Raw genomic sequence first — 23,596 nt, 5'->3', positions numbered from 1 at the left:
AAAACGTGGCTAAGTGGCGCGCACGCGCGAGCTAGGAGGCCAGGCGGGGACTTCTGCGCCCTCTCTCAGTTTTGGGATCACGCTCTACCCCACCCTCCCCCCACTCCCGGAGGACCCCCGGGACGAACCCCATGGGCTACTACGCCTGCGTCCAATCGCGGCGGCGGGCGTGTTGCCTTGGCAGCGTGACGCCGAGGCGGGGCCGGAAGCGACGCACGGTACTTCCGCTTCCCCCACCGCAGCATTTCCGGATTGGAAGAAAGGTGGCGGCGCTTTGGGCGGTAGGTTGAAAGCGCTTTTCGGCTTTTCGGTTGTTGGGGTTTTTTTGATGCGCGCGTGGAGTCCAGCGGTGGGTGGTGGTGCCTTCGCCTCGCAGAGGCCGCCTTTGGCGGAGGTCTCCAGGGTGGGGAGGCAGCAGAGAGCCTTCTAGAAAGAGGAAATTGTATGCTGTAAGACCTTGAGCCAAGGAAAGGATTGGGGCATGTTTGAGGAACCCAGAAAAAGGCGGTGTGTGGCTAGAGCCCAGAGTTGGACGGGAGAGGCAAACGACGAGGCTGGAGGGGAACAAGGCCTGATCGTGCTGGGCACTGTTCTCCGTTAACTATTTTTTTACCGTATCGTAAGGGCAGCGTGACCAAACAGTAAATTACAGTGGGCCCCCTGTGCATTTAGAGTAATATTAAATTTATAATCGTGACTCCAGCCTTGTCATTTGTTATGCAGTCTCGTTTTTCTGTGATTTTTTTTTCTCTTCTGAGGGTGATGTTTAAAATGCTTCGCCAAAATAAACCATTGTTGTCAAGTTTCCCCACAGGAATAGAATGGAAGGAGAATCCAGCAGACTGGAAATTCACACTCCAGTTTTTGACAAGAAAAAGAAAAAGTACTCTGTATATAAAGAAGGACATTTGAGGCATCCCCATGAAAGTGTCAGAGACTCCCCCCTGGCAAGCGAGCCGTCTCACGTAACCAAGAGTAAGAAAAAAAGAAAGGATTGCCAGCATCTTCTTCCTTCCCCTTTGAAAAAATCAGAAATTGGTGGTGAGACAAAAAAGGCCACTTCTGTACCCAAAAAGAATAAAAAGAAAAAACATAGGGCTTCAGAGATGGATGAGGAAACAGGTGTGGTGTATGTCTTGGTGGATAAAGAAAATATCGAGAACACACCAAAGAATTTTAGGAGGGATGTCGATGTCGTGTATCTTGACATGAGCCAGGAACAGAAGCCAGCAAAAGAGCCTGAAGCAGACGAACTGCATTCAGTTCCTAAGTCACATAAAAACGAGTCAGAAGAGCTGCATCGTAAAGTTAGGGAGACAAAGAGCAGAAAACATCGGAGGAAAGTGGCCTCCTGGGATGCTGAGCAGGAGAGCTTGCGTGCAAGCCTCGCTCTGCCCAAGTCAGAACCACACAAGCAGGAAACCCTGCTTTCTGTGGGCCCAGGAGGTGGAATTCCACAACTACCAGCATCGGGCAATAAAAAAAAGTCTAAGAAAAAAAAGAGAAAAATTGCACATCATCAGGAACTTGAGGCATTGCCTGGGCCTGAGAGTCTAGAGAGCGTGTACTCTGAAGGATGGCAAGGGGTTGGTGAGGTCGGGACTGCAGAAGGCAGTAAGGAAGCCGGCCGTGTAAAGAAAAAGTCTAAGAAAAGGAAGCGAAGGTCTTCTCTTGAAAGTCCCGTAGCTCCTGGGGGTGATTTTTCAGTGCCCGCAGAGAGATTTGAGGACACACACCCTGATTCACTGGAAGGTAATGGTGCCCTGATTGAAGAAAGAGCGAAACCCAGGCCACAGGAGGAGAAAACCCAGGCCTGTTTGGAAGAGGTGCAGAGGTAATGTGGCAGTGGCATGTTTTCTGGTGTGTATGTCCTCTGTGTGAATTCTGCCTGTGACCTCTTTATCAAGCGCGCCTGTCGTAAATGGCAGAGATCAGAGAGACAGATCGCTAATTGTACACAACGATGCATACATGTAACCGAGTAACTTGGCAGGAAGTTTCCTTTCATCATATATAAAATAAAGCAGTTAGATCAGATTTTTACTAAAAACTATTCCAGCCCTGAAATTCTGTGAATAAGTTTAAAAGGGCATTTTAAGACTCCCCAAGTTACCTTTGTTTGTCTATATGCGTATACGTAGAAAGAAAGAAAAATTCTAAATACTTAGAATTTTTACAGAGCAGGAAAAACCTTGAATTAGGGTTCTCCCTAGTAGAAGTGTAGACGTCATTATTTATATAATTATTGTGTAAGTCAACTGTGCTGATGTAATAAACACAGCTTTCTTTTTTTTTTTTTAATACAGCAGTTTTTAAAACCACTTTATCTCAGTTCCTAGGACTTTACATTTGTTAGGTTGTCCTGGCCTAAAATAGTTTCACTAAGAAGTTCAGTGGGAGAGGATGCCACTCTAGGTGGTATCGATAAGAGGGGCCCACTCACCTCCTCTCATCAGGGGTAATACTGATATGAGGCAGGCATGTCGAGGGCTGTGGTTTTGAACTTGTACTGGGCTGTGGGCCCTCTGAAAGCTGCTGACCCTTCCCTCGAACTAATGGATATAATTTGTTTTTTTAAGTTTCCTGCCTGAGAGGTTAGCTGTTAGGATTGACCACAGTAAGAGGGGATTTGGACATCTGGCAGAGAGTTTGGGGATGAATTAGTGACAGATGCATAGAAAACTAAGCAAAGGGGGGGGGAATGTGGCCATTGTTACATTGATTTAATTAATTAGTAACCATTATCACAAAATTGAAATCCTTGGAAGGGTGGGAGGGGAGTGTCTTGAGGGTCCATGGGGCAGAACAGGGCTTAGCCCATTAGGAGGTCAGTATCTAAAACCAGAAAACTTGAGAAGTAGTGACACAAGAAATAACATGTGCTGGAAATTGGGCTTTGGGCCACACGGGTCCCTTGTAGGCCGCCTCTGAGGTGTATGCATACATTAGTCAAATTCCCTCAGTCCACACATCACAGACTGAATCAGCTCCAACGTCCCTCCTAGCTTTAACGCCGGCCTAGTCTAAGTGAGGATCATTTTAAGAAAAGAACTGGAAAGCCACCAGGGCAAGTGACAGGTTAATGTGAGTTAACTCAATTTTCCCTGCAGGTTAGAACCTACAAATGAAGAGGAAAGACATTTGGAATTGGCCAAAGATTCTGAAACAAGATATTTATCGGAAGACTCCAGAGATTCGGGTGACTCAGATGTGGATTTAGACTCGGCTGTGAGGCAGCTCCAAGAGTTCATTCCGGACATCAAGGAAAGGGCTGCCACCACAATCAAGCGAATGTACCGGGATGACTTGGGGCGGTTTAAGGAATTTAAAGCACAGGGTGAGCTGGTGGCACTTTAATATTTGTCGAACTTTCCTGTCCGCCTAACGAGCCCCTGCCTTTGTTCTGTGAGCAGTGCAGATTTCTAGATTCACAGGAAGCATCCTCTAGGTGCCTTCAGCTTCTCCTCCTTCCAGAATTGTTGTCTGAGTCATAAAATTAGCAAAATGAAGAGCCCTGGTTTTGCTCTTCTCCACCTAGCTTCTGGTAGGGGAGGCGTGGAAGGAGAGGAGGCGGCGGCTAAGTGGCTGAGCCCTTGGGGAGGATGCAGGAATAAAATAAAATGAAAATAGCCAGTATTGTCAACTCTGATGAGCTGTAGCTTCTTCCCCCAAGATAGTAAGTGGAGGCTAAGCTGGTTGTAACGGCCTTGGTTTCACAGGAGACCCAACACAGTCTCCTTCTTGATTTCACTGTGTTACAAGAACCTCCCAGAAAGCTTATGGAATTGAAGAGGAAACTACACATTTAAGGCTGTGTGCTACAAACGAGCGATATTTACTGAGTGGCCATGTGAGATCCAGTACCTCTGGTCCCTGCGAAAAGCAAAATACGGGGCCTTAGGGAGTTAATCGTGGAGAAGAGATTAGTTTTATTTTTTTTATTTTTTATTTTTTTAAAGATTTCATTTATCTATTTGGCAGAGAAAGAGAGAGAGAGTTCACAAGCAGGGGGAGAGCCAGAGGAAGAGGGAGAAGCAGGCTTGCCGAGGAGCAGGGAGCCCAACGCGGGGCTCGATCCCAGGACCCTGGGATCATGACCTGAGCCGAAGGCAGCTGCTTAACCGACTGAGCCACCCAGGCACCCCAAGAGATTAGTTTTGAAAAATAGCCAAATTAAGAACAATATAATTCATAGAGCAGTATCTATAGGATGGTCCCATTCTATTTGTGTATTTTCTGCGGGAATGTTTATGACTATATTTTATAAAAGATACTCTTGAAGTCTAACAATAGAAAAACATAGTATGTAAGATCGTCAGTACGTAATAAAACTTGGTTGCTTTGAGTTACAAAGAGGACTAGAATGTAAAGCATGAGGCCATTGCTCCCCCACCCCACATACGTATGCATAGAAAAGATATGTGAATGTTTGAGTTCTTGCCAATTCACAGCATTGCCTTGGTGGGGGGAGGGGGGGGTGAGGCAGAAGAGAGCAAAGGGGAGGCTTCTTTTAGAAGGTTTATTTCCATACTGCTTGAATTTTTAATGAACATATATTCCTTTTTAATATAAAAAAACTACTTTCAAAAGTTGAGCGATAAATGGGGAAGGTCACTTTGGAAGGGGGTGACCAGGGAAGACTTTGGGAGAAGAGTGGCTTGAACTGAATTCTAAGGGAAGTGAAGTTGGGGGGATGGGGCATGCACAGCAGGGGAGCTAACGGCAAGTACAAGTGCATCGCTGGGGCTGTTCCCAGCGGGGGGAAGCTGGCAGCCACTGTTGTAACTTGAAGACCAGATGGTAGGTTTGCTTTTCTTCCTTATTGACAATACATATTTTTTCTCCCCGCCCAAATCCTAGGTGTCGCTATTAGATTTGGCAAGTTTTCTGTAAAGGAAAACAAGCAGTTAGAGAAAAACGTGCAAGAATTTCTATCCCTGACAGGAATTGAGAGTGCAGACAAACTGCTGTACACAGACAGATACCCAGAGGAGAAATCTGCGATCACCGACTTAAAAAGAAAATATGCATTTAGATTGCACATTGGTAAGTTTAAAACTGTTTACTCTTTGACCATCCACAGCCTTCCAACCCTAAAGGGAGAACCCACGGTAAGTATTTAGCTCAGCGCCTGGCCCATTCAGTGCGTTCGGTGCATGTTACCCGCTGCCATGGCTACTAGCATTCTTGCTGCCGGCCTATACTTTTGGGGATTTGGAATGTGTTTGTGTCTCCCAAGTATAGTGCTTTTACAGATTTTATAAAAAGTGACCTGATCAACTTCTAGCTTTCCTACTTGGTAATAGGTATCATTTTGCTTTCTCTTTATTTATTCTTTGTTATGTGTTATTTTGCATATGCTGCACAAAGCACTTTTTTTTTTAAGATTTTATTGATTTATTAGAGAGAGAGAGCACAGGGGGAGGGCCAGAGGGAGAGAGAACCTCAAGCAGGCTCCATGCCCAGCACAGAGCCCGACACCAGGCTCAATCTCACGACCCTGAGACATGACCTGAGCTGAAATCAAGATTTGGACGCTTGACCAGCTGCACCACCCAGGTGCCCCAAAGCACATTCTTACGTGCACCAGGGTCTTCTAAGTTTTCCAGGTACAGCCTTCTCTGTGCTTCGTCTCTGGAACTCTCCTCCTGCAGCTGTACTTGGAAAGTGAGAAAGTCATGAAGCAACACAGGCTCGGACTGAAAAAAATCCGTGAATTTAAAGAGGATGATTTCTTAGGTGTTCTCTGGAGTGTGCAAGGGGAAATAGGCTAGGGGGTCCCTGTCGAGGGACTGTTTCATCCTCAGAGTGGGGAAGCAAGCCAAGCTTGCTCATTGAGAGAGCTCTTCTGTTAATCTTATGGAGAACCGTTGGCATGTGTCCCCCACCTTAGCATGCTTTCCTCTTCATTCAAATTTTGTTAGCATTACTTTGCTTTGTAAGGGCTTTTTCCCTCGAATGTAGTAGACCAGAAGCTGGAGCCTTGACTTACTAAGCGTGTAGTTTTTAGAGCTCTCCAAGGAAACTGGTGATTTTGTATGGGATGTATGAAATCCCAGCCTGACACAGGATCTAGGGTAGTGGTGTTAACAGGAGCCATGCTGGGTTCCCTTTCCAATTGTGACTCCATTTCAAGCCATGCCCCGTGGGCCCCTCTGACTGCCTGTCTTCTGACTTTAGGAAAGGGCATTGCCCGGCCCTGGAAACTCGTCTACTATCGAGCAAAGAAGATGTTTGATGTCAACAATTATAAAGGCAGGTAAGAAAAAGTCTTAGCAGCTTGAGACAGAATGTTTTTGTGATAGTATAAATTAGAATGTCCACAACAGATGAGAGGTAAACTGAAGATTTTTTGTGTGTGTGAAAAGTGGACTGTGTATTTGTTGTCAGTGGTATGTCTTCAAAGCTCATTTCGGTTTCTGCCTCTTGAGTAAACGTTTGTGATCTTCCCCTTTCTAAATCCTTGGCCTTTCTTTATGCTTAGTCCTCAGCGTGCCGGGCCTCTCTTATGTTACTCATGAAGTTTTCTTTGCTCTCTGGTAATTTGTGAGCTCCCTGTGTACCCAGACGTTCCTTTTGTTTTGTTTTGTTTTTTAAGATTTTATTTCTTTGAGAGAGAGAGACAGAGATAGTGAGAGAGGCACGAGCGGGGAGGGAAGGTAGAAGCAGACTCCCAGCTGAGCAGGGGGCCTGCCACGGGGCTCGATCCCAGGACCCGGGGATCACGACCTGGGCTGAAGGCACTGACTGAGCCACTGGGCGCCCCTCAAACGTTCCTCTTCAATGCGACGTTCCCTTCAGCCCTCAGCCCAATTCTTTGGGTTTTCAGTGACTGTTTGAAGGTGGGGTAAGCACTAACAGGAGGTCACGTAGGAGCGGGTCATTAGTGACAATGCAGAGTGTCCTGTAGTGATGGTCATTCTCCGTCTTTCCCCAAACAAAATACCCAACTATATTTTGTTCCCAACATTCCAGATAAAACCAGCATAGATCAGGGGTCGGCTCTGGGTAAGCGCTCTGCTCCAGGCCAGAGGGATAGGCAGGAAGGTGTAAGCCCCTCCCTCTCAGGGCCCAGCGGACCAGCTATTCGATCTCACTCGGGGAGGCAGATTTAGTAAATCTGACAGGGCCAGTTGCCTTCCAGTTAGCTGCATGATTTTAAACCAACATATGTGTATTCTCTTGACCTGCAAACACTGATATGACCTTGGTGAGGTTCTTTTTGTTTTGTGTTTTGTTTTAAGATTTTATTTATTTGTTTGACAGAGAGAGACACAGTGAGAGTGGTAACACAAGCAGGGGGAGTGGGAGAGGGAGAAGCAGGCTTCCCGCTGAGCAGGGAGCACAATGCGGGGCTCGATCCCAGGACCCCGGGACCATGACCTGAGCTGAAGGCAGATGCTTAATGACTGAGCCACCCAGACGCCCCTGACCTTGGTTTCTTAACTCTTGACCAAGAGAAATAAACCTTCAGCAGAGGAAAAGGTTGCCCACAAACTAATACCCACCTTCCCCTTTTTCCTAAGCCCCGGGGTTGGGCATCTGTGGACAGAGCTTTAAGGAAGTGCACTAAAGATAACATGTTAAGTGGGACTTGAAAGATAGCTTTTGGCAAATGAATGGTGGCAGCTGAGGTGACATTTTTCTACCTGTGACAAAAGTGTGGGAATGAAAGTTTTAGAATAAGCCAAGTCTGTCATTCCAATAAAAAAGTTCATTCGTTTGTTTGCACCACATGATTTGTGTTGTGGTAACCATTTGCCTTTAGAATATATTTTTTCTTTTTTTTTTTAAAGATTTTATTTATTTATTTGACACAGAGAGACAGCAAGAGCAGGAACACAAGCAGGGGGAGTGGGAGAGGGAGAAACAGGCTTCCCGCTGAGCAGGGAGCCCGATGTGGGCCTTGATCCCAGGACCCTGGGATCATGACCTGAGCCGAAGGCAGACGCTTAACTACTGAGCCACCCAGGCGCCCTAGAATATATTTTTTTCTATCTTAAGGAATTCTTAACTGAAAAAAACCACAGAAAGCCAAACATCAAAGAATTTTGAGGCTCTGGGGGATGTCAGAGGTCAATACACCTGTTTCCTCATTGTTATGCACTCACTTTTTCTCTGATGTCCTCCTTTCGCTTCAGGGGTACCCTTAAGTTGTTTTAAATCTCAGAAAGAGGGACGCCTGGGTGGCTCAGTCACTTAAGCGTCTGCCTTCGTCTCAGGTCTTGATCCTGGTGTCCTGGGATCGAGCCCCGCATCGGGCTCCTTGCTCAGCAGGGAGCCTGCTTCCTCTCCCTCTGCCTGCCACTCCCCCTGCTTGTGCTCGTGCATTCTCTCTCTCTCTCTCTCTCTAGACAAATAAATAAAATATTAAAAAGCAAATAATCTCAGAAAGACCCTGATTGCCTTGAGAAGGAAACTGCTAGAGAGCATGATTCTTAGCAGTGAAGGATTACAGGTCTCTACTCACGACGCTCTGCATTTGTAGATGACCTTCTGAGAGTGCTAGGCTCTTACTGTTGGAAGTAATTCTGGATCACTGTCATCAGGAATGGGTAGTATTTTGCTAGGGCTTCTCTTGTGTTGAGTTAGTAGTAACATAAACCACCATTCCCCGCCCCCTGTATTAAGGAATTCTAGAATGCCCTAAGGATTGCTTTCCCTTCACTTAAACACTTGTGTTTAATCTCCAAATCCACTTAGTGTTTTTTTGATTCTTTTCTTTAGTATATTTGTTTTTATGTGGAATGAATGCACTGTATATTCTTTAAATGTGCATTTGTGTGAAGTCATTTGTCACGTATTTATTGAATGTTGTCTATCAAGCATTGCGGATACCATGGTGTAGAAAAACCAACAGGATCCGAGCCCTTGTAGGATGTATCCTCCAGAGCCGTGCTGTCCGTCATGGTGGCCACCAGCCTCACGGGGCCAGGGAGCACTTGAAATACATTTAGTCCAAGTAGAGAGGCGCCATAAGAGTGATGCACATGCTGGAGTTAGAAGGAAAGAACGTAAATTACCTCATTAACACTTGCAGATCCTGACTGCGTGTTGAAATGGTTGCGTTTTTTAATATAGTGGGTTAAGTCAAATATTTTATTAAGTTCATTCAAATGAAATAAAATTCATTTTCACGTGATCACTACAAGGTTTAGATGACGTGTATGGTTCATATTACATTTCTGTTGGATGGCGCTGGTCTAGAGGCAGGGACGGGTAAACAAGGGGACCCCTTGATGTCCAACTGCCCGTCTGTGGGGGTGTGCCGTGAAATGGGCACAGTTTTCTCTGGGGGAGAGCAGCGGGGCACTGGACCCTCAGGTATCAGCCTCGCTGACGATGGGCCACCTGCAGGGTTTGCAGGAGCCGTCCAGGTGGGTGGAAGAAGGCCATTTCCACTGCAGCACAGAGGCTCTGAGGGGAAAAAGGCCTACAAGAGGGGCCAGTGGGGCTGAACTCTAGGGCACATGGGGGAGGTGGTGTTTTGTGCGTGCAGTGCAAAGCCTTTAGGGTTTGGATAGGAATAACCTGACCTAGTTATTTGCTCTAGCCCCTGTGTAACCGAGCCAGGCCCCTGGCCTGGGACTGCAGTGACTGATTTATAGGGTGACCACAGTCGAGATGCTGGGACAGGATGTGACCGCACCAGCCTGCCCTGGCACCTTTTCCCAGGACTATGGCAAACTGCAGTGATAATAGGGTTTTTAATCTTGTACTTAATTGGGAATCGTAACACATTTTCCCTTTCAGGTATAGCAAAGGAGACATGGAGAAGTTAAAGATCTACCATTCCCTGCATGGGAACGACTGGAAAAAGATTGGCGAGATGGTGGCTCGAAGCAGCCTCTCCGTTGCCTTGAAGTTCTCCCAGATCAGCAGTCGTAAGTGTTGGTCTCTGGTGCCCCACCCCGGGTGAACGGATGAGCCCCCCACTGCCTGGTGCAGGCCTCCTTGCCAGCCTGTCTTCTGTGAGAGCTGTCATGTTTTTGAGCCATTCTCTGTACTGATTCATTGCATTTCCTCCCACGTGTTTGTGAAACCACGGGGCCTTTATTCACAAGACCGATTTCGGCCGCACCTGAGGTCCCTCACTTTCAGTGCAGTTCTCAGCACCAGCCTGACCCATACGTACCCTAGGAAGCTGGCGGGGAGCAGAGCCTGGGCGGAGGAGGTTCCCCCACCAGAGGACAGCAGAGGCTGCAAGGGGCTGGGGTGCAGTTCAGTCGGCCCGTTAGGCAGGGACTTTTCCAAAACCTCCTGTGTCTTTTTCTCCTTTTTCCTAAAAAGGAAAATTTTCCTGGGTATATTCCTTGCATTATAAAATCCCCAGTTGCTTCAAGAAACTCACAGGCGACGTTACTGTCAGCACGGGGATGCCGTGCTGGGTCACATGGCAGAGCAGCACGTGGGGCAGAGCGGCTGGGCATCCATGGCCCTGGCGTGCCCAGGAGCCCTGCCTTCTGTGCCCCCATGTCCAGCCACTGGCGCCATGTGGGGACTCAGTGTGGCTGGTTCTTCTGGTTTCCAGGAAGTAAAGCAGAAGTCTGCTTTTCGCGGGGGGGTTGGGGGTTTAATCTAGGTATTGGTTTTTTTCCTTTGGAACTCTCGATTTTTAAATATTCATCTAAATTGTTGAGGAAAAGTAACATCATCACGCTGTGGGCCAAACCGAAGACATTTTGTAGGCTCCCGGTTTGAGGCCTCTTACTTAACCTGACCGTCACCATCTAGATGAGGATGACCCATAGATGGTTGATGCCCCCCTCAGAGGCCAGCTTGAGGTTCAGGTGTCTTTGTCATCGAGGCCAGAGGTCCCATTGCAGCTCAGTGCCACATGGGGAGTTCCTGGGGAGAGTTACAGATGCACGTGAAGTCACTCGGTTATTTTGTCCCCATCAAGTGTTTGAGAACCTCCCAGTTTCATACAAGAGACATTACTGTCAGAAACGAGAAGAACAACGTACTTTTGGAGTTAAAAAACATACATTGCTTTAAGGAAGGACTTTTCTGGTATTGGTTTTTGGTTTTTGTTTTTGTTTTTTTTTTGAGATTTATTTATTTGAGAGAGAGTATGGGGGAGCACAAAGGGGGTGGGGCAGGGAGAGAGAATATCCAAGTAGACTCCCGCTGAGCGTAGAGCCTGAGGTAGGGCTCTATCTCACAAGCCACGAGATCAGGACCTGAGCCAAATCCAAAAGCAGACTCTTAACCAACTGAGCTACGCAGGCGCCCTGTCATTGATTCTTAAAAAGAAGTGGTTCATTTTAATTTGCATGTAGCTATGTTTGATGGTTTGTATGTCTGTGTAATCAAGATGTTGCCCTCTTGTCTTCTGAAAAGTGCCTGGTTCATCCTTTTTTTTTTTTAAGGCTTTATTTATTTATTTATTTATTTTTTATTTGATACACAGAGAGATAGAGAACATTAGCAGGGGGGAGCAGCAGGCAGAGGGAGAGGGAGAAGCAGGCTGCCCGCCGAGCAGGGAGCCCAATGCGGGTCTCAATCCCAGGACCCTGGAATCATGACCTGAGCCAAAGGCAGACGCCCAACCAATTGAGCCACCCAGGCATCCCAAGGCTTTATTTTTTTTTTTTTTTTTTTGAGAGAGAGAGCGTGTGGGCAAATGGTGGGGAGGAGCAGAGGGAGAGGGAGAGAGAGAATCTCAAGCAGACTCCACACTCAGTGCAGAGCCCAACGCAGGACTGGATCTCATGACCCTGAGATCATGACCTGAACCAAAATCATGAGTTGGACGCTTAACTGACTGAGCCACCCAGATGTCCCTTAAGACTTTATTTTTTAGAGCAGCTTGAAGTTCACAATAAAATTGAAAGGGAAGTATAGAGATTTCCCATATGCACCCTGCCCCGACATATAGCCTCTGCCATTGTCAGTATCCCCCCCGCCCCCCCAGAGTGGGACCTTTGTTACAGTCCGTGATCCTACACTGGCACATCCATCATCTTCCAGGGTCCATAGTTCACATTAGGGCTCACCTTTAGTGGTATATGTGCTGTGGGTTTGGACAAGTGTGTAATGACATGTATCCATCACTGTCATTTTGTTTTTTATATTGTGCTTGAAAGCAAATAGATTAGCAACTATAAGATCATCCTTTTGTGTCTACAGCAAGAAATCATGGTGCTTGGAGTAAGACGGAAACCCAGAAACTAATCAAGGCCGTTGAAGAAGTGATTCTAAAGAAAATGTCTCCCCATGAGTTAAAAGAGGTGGATTCTAAACTCCAAGAAAACCCTGAAGGCTGCCTGTCTATTGTTAGGGAAAAACTCTATAAGGGCATATCTTGGGTAGAAGTAGAAGCCAAAGTAGAAACCAGAAATTGGATGCAGTGTAAAAGTAAGTGGTAAGTTTTAAGGTTTCTTACATAAATTTCAACAAGATATTTCCCTCCCCCTCCCCGTACCACACACGTCACTGGAGTGGGTAGATGAGTGGGGTTAGGAAAGAGACCTGTGTAAGTACCGTGTGCAAAGCCTTCCGTGTCAAAAATGATCATCTCGGGCCAGCTGTTCCAGCCACTTCGGTATCAACATCCGATCTAAGTTAGCACTTAGATAGCACCTACCTAACCCTGATTCATTGTGTGGTTTCCTCCAAAGGAACTGGAACCTTTTTAATACTGAATATTGACTTCTGGTTTCTTCACTCTGTCCCTTTCTAAGGCTTTAGTAAAACAAAACAGTTCTCTCTTTGCAACATAAAAAAAAACACAAAATTCCCCTTTGGGAGAGAGATCACAAGCACGGTGATGTGCAGGAGCTTGCCCTTCCCAGGAGCCTGTCTTGTCCGGGGGCTCCTCTCTTCTCACTAACGCGAGGCAGCTGTATTCACCGTAGAACATTTTTTTTTTTAAGATTTTATTTATTTGACAGAGAGAGACACAGCGAGAGAGGAAACACAAGCAGGGGGAGTGGGAGAGGGAGAAGCAGGCTTCCCACCGAGCAGGGACCCCGATGCAGGGCTCGATCCCAGGACTCTGGGATCATGACCTGAGCCGAAGGCAGACGCTTAACGACTGAGCCACCCAGGCGCCCCTCACCATAGAACTTCTGGAGACACGCTAGTCACACAGAAGCATTTTCAGTCCTGATCTCGCTGCGCATTCTTTGCCTGATGTGGCTTTTCCGAGCCCTGGAGGGTCTCTGAGCTGGGTGTTCAGCTGCTACAGGACCCCTTGGAGTGGTGGTCCCGCAGCTCACGACCCACACGTCATGCGCAAAGGAGTGTGGTCATCATCAGTGTCAAATAAGAGTGAGATCCAGAGTAGGTATATTTTATATTAAAAGCAGACTCTTAAATTACACCATTTATTGTTACCTTACAATTCTGCTGTAGAATTATTTGTTTATTTTCATAGAAGACTATAGTCAGGGACATAAACTCCACAGAACAGATAATGTTTTGGGGAATGAAGCATATAACATGGAGGAACCAGAGGCCTTTCTTCCCCTATAGTTTACACTGAAAGAAGGAGTGTTTGTTAAACACTGGTCAGTATTTAAAGAGGGAAATGCTGCAGAGTAGCCGTACCTCAGGATCGGTATAATTTGGTTAACGTGTAAGAGAGACTGCTTTTTAACTTGAAGAGAAAAGCAAGAAACTGAAAACCTGAATGTAGATTTCCTTCATGTAAATTGAAATGACCACAGATGATGCAGTTTATTTTTTTTCCTAAAGGTTTGTTTATTAGAGAACATGGTGGGGGGTCAGAGGGAGAGTGAGGGAGAGTCCAAAGCAGGCTCCATCCTGAGCTTGATCTCACGACCCTGAGATCACGACTTGAGCCGAAACCAAGAGTCGGGTGCTTAACTGACTGCACCCCACAGGCGCCCCAGAGGATGCATTTTGAACGAACACAGTTGACTGCTGGTATGAACAGCTTCCTCGCCTGTGTATCATGGGTCCCCCTTATCCAGAAATGTAACAGCTAGCGATCTGTCCGTCAGATCATGACAAACTTTGCTATTTGCGATGAGTACTTAAAAAATATTTTTAGCTGGGTTGCTGCTCTCGTTAGGAGCTCCAGTCACCCTTCCCTTCAGCCATTAGCTGTGGGCCTCAGAGGAGTCATTTATGACTGTAGTAAGTCTCCCTCCGTGTTCCAACAGCTGGTCCCTCTGTCCCAACGTACCCTCTGTTTTCTAAACAATCAAAAATAGAGTTTACAGCTTCATTTAATACCTGCTAAAGGGCTTATTCTCTTCTTTTTATAACTTTGTATTACAGAAATTTCATCACACACACAAATTTAGAACTTGTATCCCTCATCCAGTTTCAGTTACCATCAACTTTCTTTTTTTTTTTAAGATTTTGTTTATTTATTTGACAGAGAGAGACCCAGTGAGAGAGGGAACACAAGCAGGGGGAGTGGGAGGGGGACAAGCAGGCTTCCCGCCGAGCAGGGAGCCCGATGTGGGGCTCGATCCCAGGACCCTGGGATCATGACCTGAGCCAAAGGCAGATGCTTAATGACTGAGCCACCCAGGTACCACCTTTCTGTTGTTTCATTTATCATTTCCCACTTTAAAAAAAAAATGGGCGTACTCCCTGGTGGTAAATGTTAGCAGTGATGAGTCACACAAGTTAGAAATTAGTTCTCAGTAGGGGTGTGATGTAGGTGAGAACAGGGCAGGAAATCACCGTGCAAACTTTACCCCTGAAAGTCTTAAAGTACATTCTTTGTTTCTTCGAACACAGGACGGAAATCCTAACCAAGAGGATGACGAATGGTCGGGATGTGTACCGCGGAGTTAATGCTCTGCAGGCCAAAATCAACCTCATTGAAAGGTAGAGAAATAGAAAGCGATGCTGTTGGAACTGTTTCTCTCTCTGGCCAAAGAGTAGATGTTGAGCAGCAGAATCCGCGGTGACATGGCTAATGACCTTGGGCTAACTTTGGGCTGGCATGCCAACTTCTCTGGGCCTGAGGGAACTGGGATGGGGGTGAACGTTCTGGTGCCGCCAAGCTTTTCACATGTGTGAATCTGAGAAGGCGTCCGTTGTGCTGATTTGTGCTTGAAAACTTCGTGTTTATTTTTTCTTGTAGATTGTATGAGGTAAACGTGGAGGACACTAACGAGATAGATTGGGAAGACCTTGCTAGCGCCATAGGGTAAGGCTGTGTATTCAGTGTGAGGCTGATGAAAAGGTAAGAGATGGCCTCAGGAGTGACCGTCTGAGATTTGAGCGGATTCGCGTGTAGGCTGCCCCGTGCACCTGTGTATTTGGAGCCTCTGCTCTGGGTGCTGTGGGCCAATCGGACCCTCCCTCCACCTCACCCCTCACTAAAGACACGTAGGAAGGGTGAGTGAAGTGTGTGCAAAGTCTCCTGAGAGAGCTTCAGGGAGCTAACAGGTTGAATGACTGGTAGAGACCCCGCATACCCTTTGCCCCAAATCATAAATTCTTAAGTTTGCCACGTTTGCTTACCATCCGCCCTCCCTCTCCTGCTCCCGATTCCAAGGGAATAGAGTAGTTTCCCTTAACCACTTGAGGATTAGTGGCGGGCAGCATGCCCTAAACAAGAACATCATCCTGCATAATCACAGTGCAATGACCAAATTCGGGACATCAGACGCCGGTACAGCGCTGTGCTCTAAAACACAGCTCACATTCAGGGCGCCTGGGTGGCTCAGTCGTTAAACGTCTGCCTTCGGCTCAGGTCATGATCCCCAGGGTCCTGGGATCGAGCCCCGCATCGGGCTCCCTGCTCTGCAGGAAGCCTGCTTCTCCCTCTCCCGCTCCCCCTGCTTGTGTTCCCTCTCTCGCTGTCTTTCTCTCTCTCAAATAAATAAATAAAATCTTTAAAAAATAAAACACAGCTTACATTCAAATTACCCCACTAAAGCCCTTTTTTTTTTTTTAAGATTTTATTTGTTTGTCAGAGAGCACAACTGGGGGGGTAGGAGAGGGAGAAGCAGGCTCCCCACTGAGCAGGGAGCCCGACGCTGGACTCGATCCCAGGACCCTGGGATCATGACCTGAGCTGAAGGCAGACACTCAATCAACTAAGCCACCCACACGTCTCATCCCAGGAATGTCCTTTATAGCATTTCCCCCCGATTTACCATCCAGTCCAGCTCCACTCCAGCTCCTGTCTGTCTGTCTGTCTGTCCTGTCTCCTCACTGGCTTCTGATCAGTAAAGCTCTTCTGCCTTTGTCTTTGATGCCGTTGAAAATGTGGGCGAGCACAGGCCGTTTGTTTGGAGAATGACCCTCCGTTGGAGTTTGTCCAGTGCTTCCTGGTGGTCGGGTCTTGTACTTTAGGCAGGATTATGACACAGGTGATGCTACATTGTGAGGCCCATGATTCTGATTTTGATCCTTTGGCTCCAGTGGCATCTGCTGCGTTCCCCCACTGTATGAAGTACCAGTTCTCTTGGGGATAAGAAGGGGCCGTGGGAGATATTTTGAGACCATGTAAAGATCCTGTTCCTCTTTAAGCACCCCCGGTACTTGGTGCTTTCGGTGCAGCTTCATTTGCATCTCTCATCCCCGGGGGGTGAGGTTGAACTTTCCTGTTTGTGAGCTACCTCCTTTTGCTTTTGCCGTGTCTTTGCTGTGTCGCATCCTTACATTTTGAATCCCTCCCTGCTACCGAAGACAGAGGCCACCACTTTCAGTATCTGAATTCATTGCTCGCAAAGCACGGTCCCTGTGAGCAGAGCAGATCATTGAGAGGTGTGGGTGTGGGGATTGGGGGGCTCTCAGAAGCGGGGTGTTGGGGGTTGTTTGGCTTTTAGTTTTGGAAGATGGACGGTGGGGCAGGGCGGCTGCCCCCTGGCTGACTTTCCAAAAGTGTGACGCCATCCTTGATCCATGAGGAAGGGTTTAAACTGGTTCTGGTGGTTATTTGCACCTTGGGATCATGGACAAGGAACAAAGAACAATCAGTTTGGTTTTTGTAACTTGGAGAATGGGACGTTTGTCATGACCCAGACATGCTCATGGTTCCAAACCCTTCCCTTTTCCAGGTGACCTGAGTGAGAGGTGGGGTACCCACTGCTCAGAATCATGGGTCCCTGAGAGATGAGGGTGGCAGGTACTTTGAAAGAGGGGACCTTGCTCTGGACCCACCAACTCCCATCTTGAGAAGCACCCATGGCTGCAAAGCCCTCCCTTTGTAATAGCAAAGTTTATTTATTTGACAAAGAGAGAAGTCCAATTTTTGAAAAATTGGACTTTTCCAGTAAATGTTTGTATATTTTGTGACATTGCTTCAGGTCACAAGTTCTTAAATTAAAATGGGCTTTTAATGGTTTTAAGTAAAATAATATATTTAAGAACACATTGTTTCACTTAAGATTGATAAATCTCATGAAACGGAGATTATGGTATCTAGTCAAATACTGTTTGAAATCGTACATTGTCAAGTTTTAATAACTAAAACAGTGAAAAATAATAAATTCAGAAGTTCAGTTTCTTCGGAGTCTTAAAGTCTCCCTTGTGTGAATTATTTAGGCAGGATGTCAAGAAAGCATGTCCACCTAATGAGATGTAATGCCTACTTGGTTTGAAAATGTCCAGATCCAGGGGCGCCTCGGTGGCTCAGTCATTAAGCGTCTGTCTTCGGCTCAGGTCGTGATCCCAGGGTCCTGGGATCAAGCCCCGTATCGGGCTCCCTGCTCGGCGGGGAGCCTGCCTCTCCCTCTCCCACTCCCCCTGCTTGTGTTCCTGCTCTTGCTGTCTCTCTCTCTCTCTCTGTCAAATAAATAAATAATAAAGTCTTAAAAAAAAAAGAAAAGAAAATGTCCAGATCCATTATTGTGACTTCTCCAAACCCTAGCTTGCGTCTGCAGCACGCCCCACAGGACTCACGACACTGCAGGAAGAGTTGGAAGGCATGGGGGCCTTAGAACTTGGCCTTTACGGTCAGACTGACCCGGTGTTGACTCCTGGTACTCATTATTTGGCCGTCCTTGGGCACGTTGTTCCCTAACTTGTGTCTGAGCCTCAGTTTCTTCATCCACAAAGTGGTTTAATAGGACCATAACGAGGACTAAGGAGATCGGGCGTGGAGGACACATAGCTCAGTACGGACGCACAGTGAGCACCTAGCTAGTGGTTGCTGTGAAGAAGAACCCAGTAAGAGTAAACATATTCACACTAATTATTTTAACTACTAGGTTAGCTAATGATTGAAATAAGTCCTGCTTTTATCATCTAAGAAAAAGTGGCCAGGAAGTGAAGTTAGGGATTTTCACTTTAAAAAAACAATAAGATTTGGGTGTGTCTGTCCTACTTACTGTAAATTGAAAATATATTTGACTCACCAAAACATCATGAACATCTTGCTTTATTTAGCTTTGCAAAATAAAAAATGAGGGGACATCTGCCTTTGGATTGTGACAAATACGCATTTATCCTAAGTGAAGTGGTGAAGAGTGTGGGTTTTGGGGTCAGACCACCCAGTTGAAGTCCCAGCTCTACCCCTTATTAGCTGTAAGATCTTGGGCCACTTCTCTGTGCCTCAGTTTCCCCATCTCCAGAATGAGGCACAAGAGTGGTAGCTCCTCATAGAGCAGCTGTGTGGATTGTTTGTGGCTAGAAAGGAAGCCCGTAGGGCAGGGCCAAGTACAAGGTAAGCATCAGCTTATGTTAGTATTGTAACTTAAACAGGCTCTGTCTTGTGCTTTTCACTTTTTTTCTTTTGTGTGTGTTCTTTTTACCCAAATGAACCATAGCTTTTTCATATGTGTCTTATTTTTGTCACACATTTGTGGACACCGTGGTTTCCTGTTCAGGATTAAGAAAGTTACTGATATCTGTAGATTCCTGAGTTGGCGTACTTCATACACAGTAGTGAAAAGACCGGTTTTTTAAACTGATGCTAACTTTTTTTTATCTTTTCCTTTCTAAAGTGATGTTCCTCCGTCCTATGTTCAAACTAAATTTTATAAGCTGAAAGCTACCTGTGTTCCCTTTTGGCAGAAGAAGACTTTTCCAGGTCAGTATTTCTAATATTTAAATTGTTGAGAACACAGCAGGTGGTGCCACGTGCTGGGAGTGTGACCTCGGATGCATAACTTAACTCTGGGAGTCTCGGTTTCTTTGGTTGTAGAATGGGAGAGATTATCACCTGCTCATCCCCACCTGACAGGACTTTCGGAAGTTCTAAATGAGATAATAGACAGATGAACCATGGTCAGCAGGGTGCTTGGTGCGTGGCCAGCACTCGGTAAATAACTGAGTGCTCCTGGATCGCCATCATGTGCACACACGCCACACACTGACGTGCACACGCGTGCACACACAGTTCCAGAACAAACCTAAGATGCCCAGTTCCTTCTCTGCAGCCATTTGTGGGTGGTTTCGGTATTCCCAAACTCAGATCATCAGAGTCCTCTGGGGGAACTTGTTGAACACATACATACCTGGACCGCATCCCGTACATACCGAATCCTAATCTCCAGGCTGCGTCCGGAGGCTAGATTTTCTCTAAAAGACTCAAGGAGAGCCTCAAGCGGTCTGCCCAGCACCAGCATTCGTGAACCACGAGTTTGGGTGATGCTTTGCCCTGGACTGTGTGATGACTACTGCTGACACCTAGCAAGTAGCACTGCCTGGGTTTGAATCCTGACTACGTTTGCCCCTACAAATTCCATGATCTTGGCCATGATTCATAATGCCTCTTGGCCTCGGTTTCCTCATTTGAATAATGGGCTGACAGTAATGCCCTCCTCCTAGGATTCTGGGAGACTGGTGAATACAAGTAAACCAGTTAGAACAGGACCACTGCACACAGTAATGGCAGCAGTGGGCCACCCACATCCGTGCCCTCTGCCCTTTGACCTTGGGAAGGAGGCTTTGTACAAATGATGTCAAAATTACATTTCTTTTCTTTAGAGATTATAGACTACCTTTACGAGACCACCCTGCCTCTGCTTAAGGAAAAGTTAGAGAAGAAGGTGGAGAAAACAGGCACCGAAATCCAGAGTCCCGCGACCCCCAGGCAGGCCTTCCGGTTCAGAGACATCTTCTATCATGACGACAGTGAGGGAGAAGGCGGGGAGAAGAGGTAGGGGACAGTGCTGTGTCTGGCCTCCTCTCCAGGTTTGGTCGTATTTTTGTGCATGGGGCAGAGACGCTGCTTTCAGTACTGATGTTTAGTAGAGAAGGGGCCATGGCCAAAGGAAGGGGACGTCTACGCTACTTCGTATTATGGAGCCTCCCAAAGCAATTCACCCATTCAGACTCTAGTGTGTGTGCGCGCGCAAAGAAAGAGGAGCATCCAGAGTTGATTTGCTATCGCTGGACCATTGAAGATAAGCCCAGTTGGCAGTTTCTGTAGAACAGCAGTGTCTCAAGTCCCTCTCGCAGCAGAAGGGAGAGTCCCACCCCGTGAACATTTCATTGTGGATTTCACCACACGCACACTCCCCAAAAATGGGAACCCTGACCGTTGTAGTCAGGCACGCGTGCCAGTTTGCTTTCTGTTTTCCCAGTTGTCACTCTGTGTGCCCAGGGTATGTGAGTTCTAGATAAGCATTCGCAGGGGGCCGTGGATCTGCTGGTCTCTCAGCCTGGCTTCCATTTGCATGTACCTGCCTCCGTGTGCGGATCTCATCTTCCTGAAGGAGTCAGGTGTTTAAGGATACGTATTTTGCATACAAGATGCGTTCTCAAAGGCAGTCACTGAGTTCATCTGGTGTTCCAGCTGGGAAAAAAAACGAAATCCAAGACAAAAACCCAGCAGTCTCTTCCACTGCTTCCAGAGAAATCTGGCTCTGTTAGATGTATGGAAAGATGCCATGTGGGTCTAAGGCACAGCTCACACCTCACAGAATTTCAAGGATAATTTACATGTTGGGCTATTCCATCAAATTAGGAAAGCAAAACCACTCTAGGTGTTTCACACAGAGAAGGATTTAATGTAGGGATTTAGGTTACAAAATTGTTAATAGGATTGAGAGCGCACACGGAAAGGCTGACTTCCCGAGCCCTGGGTAACTGTGGCCCCCGCTGCCCTGCAAGGGGCATGAGCGTTCCAGGCTCCTGGCCACACATGAACATGGAAGGAAGGTGTGGGTGAGCAACGCCCCGTGCAACGATGTCACTGTCTGTGCCAAGACTGGACTCCACCGTCTCCTGAGCGTTCTCTCTGATGCCATTTATCTCACATCATGATGTGTGCGCTGTCAGTTAATTCACCCACAAAGCTAGACATTTTTCCAAAGCTGCCATACTTGGAGAAGGAAGAATACAGAGACAGGTCTAGGAGGCTGGTCACCAGTATATCCTCAGCACCTGTCACAGTGTTGTACGCATGAGAGACACTCAGTAAATATGCAGCAAACAAGTGGATATTTCTTTTTAGCAGGTATTTTACCTTTCGTCACCTCCTATCCATCGAACATACCTGTCCCCATGCTGACGGGAATGAAAGTTCCTTTTGGAGGACAATCCGCTGAAATACATCAAAGCCTTAAGAATGTATTTTATGATCCAGCAATTTCACTTATAGAGATAAAGTGGTTTCGCTTTCCAGAAATAAAAGAACTCATGTATAAGAATGGCACATTCATAATTTGAAAAGCAGACAAAAATATGAATGTTCCTTAATGGGAATCTGTTAAATTATGGTATATTCCTAGAATAGAATATTATCCAATAGTTAAAAATGATTATGATAGTTTGGGTCAACATAAAAAAATGTAAACAATATTATCAACTAAAATATTTCAGAAGAGTATTTTCAGTTTTGTCAAAGTAAGAAAATAAAGGAAGTGGTATGTACGTGGATGCATTAAAACGTGTGGGAGAAATTAAACCTAAAATGTCGACAGTGTTTCTCTCGGGGCAGTGGGATTGTGAATTTATAGGGTAGAACTCTGGATTTGCAAGTGCCGGGAAATGGCCACATGGATCTAAGGAATCCGGGAACTCTCAAGACTGAAAGTCCAAGTAAGGACTGACGCAGCTACTTGTGGTCACCAAAGATGGGGTTTCTGGCGGATTTTCTGCTCCCCCTTTGCCATTGTCCACTTCATCTTCTGTACACACACATGGGCCCCTTCCCATAGTCACATGCTTCAGCAGACCTGCTCCCCCTTCAGAGGAAGAAAAAAAGGTCTCTTCCAATTGCTCTTGCTTAAGTCCTGGGTTTTGCTCCCAGTGCCCAAAGTAGAGCCTGTGCCCGGCTCTGAACCATCACTGGAGCCAGGAAGATAGGACTGTGTTCAGCCAGTCTGGGCTCTGCTCTGGAGCTGGGATTTGGCACAGCACGCCTGGAGTGGCTGAGAAGGTAAATACCCCAGTGGAAAAATCAGAGTCCCATTAGCAGAGGGGGTGAAGGGCACTCTGAGGAAGCAACCCACAGATGTATGTTGACAGTGGGTAATTGCCTGTGCTGTGAATCTTGCCCAATAAACTTGTGTACTTTTTGTACAAGTTCTATTTTTGTAACTTTTTCTCATCAATATCTCCATGCCTTGCCCCTCAAAAAAAAAAAGTGCACTGTACAAATGTTAGCCTTTGCCAAACACTGTTTTTATATCTAAGAGTCCTGGACTGTGGAAGAAAAAGACAGGTAGGGTAGTAGACTGTATATGTCAAGTGCGTCAAGTGCAGGTCCAGGAAAAGAGAAGATTGTGTGGGGAAACTGAGTTTGCTTTGGGCTCTGCAGGCTGTCCAGAGACCCCTGTGGCTCGAGGAGGACAGGCAAGCCGCCTTCGAGAGGCGGGCTTGTCAGCTCCACGAAGGTGAGGGCTGCGCTGTCAAGCGGACGACCCCAATTTAGAGTCTGAAAAGGGGAAAAGGTGTATACAGTCTGTACTTGGGAGGACGTGAAGGAGGAAGAGCCGACCCGGAGAGAGCGCGTGAACTCACCTGTCTCACAAGAAACAAGACGGAGGAACAAATAAAATTGTTTTGAACAGTCTTGCCTGTGTACAGTTTGAGTTTCTGCCCCAGTTCTGGTCATTTGCACTTTTCAATAGGCATGCTTTTCAGCTGCTAAACTTCATTTGTGGACCTCATTCCCCAGCAGAGAGATCCAAGACCGCGGCAGAGGGGTGGTGGGACATGAGCGTCATAATCAGACCAAGACCTCGATTCTCCAGGCCACTTTCAGTTCCACAGTTGTTGACCACACACAGTCAGCACAGCAGGAGCTGAAGATGCCAGAGGGAACCGGGCAGACTTGCAGGCGACACAATCCAGAGCTTGCTGAACACCATTTCCAGTTCAGCTCCTGAAATACCCGCCATTCCTAATTCCCTGGCCTCATCAAATGGTGCATTTGTCCGCGAGTTGGCTCATAGCCTGACCAAGCTGTCACCGAGTCTGTTTTTATTGTTTCTCTCTTCTGAACACCCTCTGCTCTGTGTCTTCTCCCTTGGTGGCACTTTCCCGTTCAAGACGCCAAGCCTGGGTGAGCCCTCCCATCTTCCTCCTCCCTGCACCTAAGAGGTTAACTATTTCTGGAAGAAAACCACACAGCTGGGTGCTTGGGTGGCTCAGTTGGTGAAGCATCTGCCTTTGGCTCGGGTCATGATCCCAGGGTCCTGGGTTCGAGCCCCGCATTGGGCTCCCTGCTCAGCGGGAAGCCTGCTTCTCCCTCTGCCCCTACCCC

The 23,596-nt window shown here is 46.9% G+C and overlaps 1 protein-coding gene across 4 annotated transcripts; it reads left to right on the top strand.

Annotated features, from left to right (window-relative positions):
- The first annotated feature begins 218 nt into the window (after positions 1–218).
- TTF1 (transcription termination factor 1) lies at positions 219–22,903 on the top strand. 4 transcript variants are annotated; one of them, XM_028090483.2, is made up of 12 exons: positions 219–281; positions 804–1,834; positions 3,111–3,337; positions 4,861–5,046; positions 6,181–6,259; positions 9,754–9,884; positions 12,133–12,367; positions 14,722–14,811; positions 15,071–15,136; positions 18,885–18,970; positions 19,870–20,041; positions 22,649–22,903. In XM_028090483.2, exons 2-12 carry the CDS (start codon positions 822–824, stop codon positions 22,767–22,769), a joined length of 2,406 nt encoding a protein of 801 aa, XP_027946284.2. In that variant the 5' UTR covers positions 219–281; positions 804–821; the 3' UTR covers positions 22,770–22,903. The 4 variants fall into 4 exon arrangements, with proteins under 4 accessions (XP_027946284.2, XP_027946287.2, XP_027946286.2 ...); XM_028090484.2 differs by having other exon boundaries at positions 259–281; positions 815–1,834; XM_028090486.2 differs by lacking the exon at positions 19,870–20,041.
- Positions 22,904–23,596: the final 693 nt, after the last annotated feature.

This window comes from Eumetopias jubatus, unplaced genomic scaffold (assembly GCF_037043125.1).
Source record: "Eumetopias jubatus isolate StellerSeaLion01/CBP00866 unplaced genomic scaffold, mEumJub1_p1.0 scaffold_15, whole genome shotgun sequence".
Taxonomy (NCBI): Eukaryota; Metazoa; Chordata; class Mammalia; order Carnivora; family Otariidae; genus Eumetopias; species Eumetopias jubatus.
This window is presented reverse-complemented; position numbering and strand designations above follow the sequence as displayed.